General features: G+C 43.8%; 1 protein-coding gene across 1 annotated transcript; it reads right to left on the bottom strand.

The window, feature by feature from the left end:
- Positions 1 to 1833: 1833 nt before the first annotated feature.
- LOC103118025 (speedy protein C-like) lies at positions 1834 to 2259 on the bottom strand. The gene has a single exon (XM_060170969.1). It carries the CDS (start codon positions 2230 to 2232, stop codon positions 1867 to 1869), a length of 366 nt encoding a protein of 121 aa, XP_060026952.1. The 5' UTR covers positions 2233 to 2259; the 3' UTR covers positions 1834 to 1866.
- Positions 2260 to 2660: the final 401 nt, after the last annotated feature.

Genomic DNA, 2660 nt, shown 5'->3' with positions numbered 1-2660 from the left:
TGCTGGCTGAACTGCTGGAAACCTCAGGGTGTAGGAATCTGTACTCAGCACTATCTGTGCTGTAGACCAGATACTATTTTGCTCAGTGACTTCTGCATCTCCAAGCCCTATCTCATGACACTGTCATCTTCTCAATAATGATTTTTAGACATCTACCCTGAACTACTTCTTCTGCAGAGTAAAGAGTCAAACTTTTTTTTACCCCCCAAACTATTAAGAATAATTTGGTGGCTTCTGGTTTCCTCAATTCAATTTTTCTATTGATAATTCTATCTCCATTCTCAACTTTATTCCTGTGTGTTCTAAATCTTTCTACTCGAATTTGTTTAGAAAGCCAATTATTGTGATTCTTTTCCCCTAGATCACCCTGTAAAGGTTTCTACAGAGAAGATGTTGCTGAAGGCAGGGAGAAATGAAAATGGTTGAAGATATTCCCTTGTGAGGTATCAGATACTTAAATATTTAATTGACATGGACTGAGTGGTAGCACTCCTAGTTAATCATACAAGTTACTATGCACAAAAAATAGGGCTCAAGCCAAGCCTCCACTCCTTATCTGGCAGGAACAGTGGCTTTGTTGTATAGTCTCTGAAACCCAGTGATAATCCTAGTGGTAATAAGAAAAAAAAAATACAAAAACAACAAGGGCAACAAAAGGGAAAAATAAATATTAAAAAATTTAAAAAAAGAAAAATTACAAATTTGGGAACCTATGTGCTTAGATTAAAGAAATATATATTCAGAACTGAAATCTATCCATCTAAAATCTCAAACTTGAGACATTCAATTTATTTTCCCCTCTCATATTGATTAAATAGTGATTTATGAAACTATAAATTAATAGAATATATTAACACCATTCCCACCACCACAGGTCTGTGTCCCTACTTCTACACCGTAAAGTGGACTGAAAATCTACCCCCACCCCAGTTTTTTGTTTGTTTGTTTGTTTCCTTTGGTACAGTACTCCAAACCCAGTCAAATTCTGTTTTGTATTTCCATTTATATTCTTCTTTCTTAGCTTCTGTTTATGAGTAGGATCATCCCATACTCATTTCTCTCTTTCTGGATTATCTCACTTAACATAATTTCTTCAAGCTCCATCTAAAATGGGTCAAAGAAGGTAGATTCATTATTTCGAATAGCTGAGTAGTAGTCTATTAGGTATAGATACCACAACATTCTCAGCCACTCATCTATTGTTGGATACCTGGGTTGTTTCCAGGTTTTGATTATTACAAATTGTGCTGCTATGAACATAGATGTACACAGATCTCTTTGGATGGGTGTGATTGACACCTTAGGATATATCTCTAGGAGAGAAATTACTGGCTAATAAGAAACTGGGCTTAAATTGTTAATGCATTTTTTTTTTGGCCCTGTGGACACAGTTTATTGGAGGAGGCCAGGGACTATGTGGGGACAAGCAGGGAGGAGGGGGCAGATGGCATGGGAGCATGGCCAGCCCAAGACCAATAAGACAGGAGGCCAGAGGCCCATGGTGGGGAGCACTGGGTGGGCAGGCATTCTCTTCACCCAAGTGTCAGGTTCTGGGGTGCCGCTCCAGGAGGACATACAGGGTATAGGTGCCCAGCTCCAGACACAGCTAGGAGGGCCAGAATAAGCACCAGGTCACCACCACACTTTTCAGATACTGAGAGCAAGGCTGTGAGGGAGGGTAAGGACAAGTGGGCTCAGGAGACAGGTTCTTGGACCAGGCAGGCAAAGTGTCGGCCTGGTGATAGCTGTGGCTAGAGCATGGGAGCACCCTGCAGAGAGCACAGTGGGGTGGTGAGAGTCCCAGTCCCCACGGGAGGGGGTCTGGACCTTGGAGCAACCCCTCTGTGCCCTGCCTTAGTGGGGGTGTCATCTGCGAGTCCAGGCCCAGTGGGACAGCTGTCTGCCCATGACCTCCTCACAGCACTGGCAGCTGACCATGGAACAGAAGTCCATCCCCACCCACAGCTCCTCCCTCTGGCTCAGGAAGACCCCCACCCACGGCAGCCAGTCTGTGCTCAGTGCCCATGAGAAGATCACACACTTGGGGTCCTCCAGGTCTTCCTCCATGTCATTTGCCAGGTATAAGGCCAGGAACAGGTTGCCAAGGGTGTACTTGCTGAGTTGCAACTTGACATGCTGGAAGAAGACCAGCACCATGACCAGGAGGTACTTGTCAGAAATCTGGAGACAGGGGTCATTGGAGAGGAATTCCAGGAAAAGCTTGTACTCCATAAGGCTGAGGAAGGCCTGGTGCTCCTAGTGCTGGAGGGGAAGGGGACATGGGCTGGCTCCCACCTGGGTGGTTCCAGTCCCCCAGTTCCCCCTGAGTGGCTACCACATGGACCATGGCAGGATCTTGGGTGTCACTCATCTCACCAAGTGTAGGTGCGAGAGGGGCTACTGTGTGTACTGTGTGGGGTAGGGTGACCTCCACTTGGGGATTTCCTATAACGTCTTAATTCATTTCTAATTATATATATATATATATATATATATATATATTTAAATATTAATTCCATTATCATCTTAGTCCAAGGAGACTAGAAGCGTCAGGTTTTTCCAGTATCTAAGATACAGTTATTTGTAAAAAGCATTACATTACATATAGCATGGTGAGGTCTTGTTTGGTACAGTAAATCCTAATCATAGAATTTTCTTTT

This window comes from Erinaceus europaeus, chromosome 14 (genome assembly GCF_950295315.1).
Source record: "Erinaceus europaeus chromosome 14, mEriEur2.1, whole genome shotgun sequence".
NCBI lineage: Eukaryota > Metazoa > Chordata > Mammalia > Eulipotyphla > Erinaceidae > Erinaceus > Erinaceus europaeus.
The sequence above is the reverse complement of the archived record's forward strand: the minus strand, read 5'-3'. Positions and strand labels throughout refer to the sequence as shown.

What these genes read in the sequence shown, in the direction of transcription:
- LOC103118025 (XM_060170969.1), bottom strand. Translation starts at nt 2,232, where the DNA reads ATGGAGTACAAGCTTTTCCTGGAATTCCTCTCCAATGACCCCTGTCTC.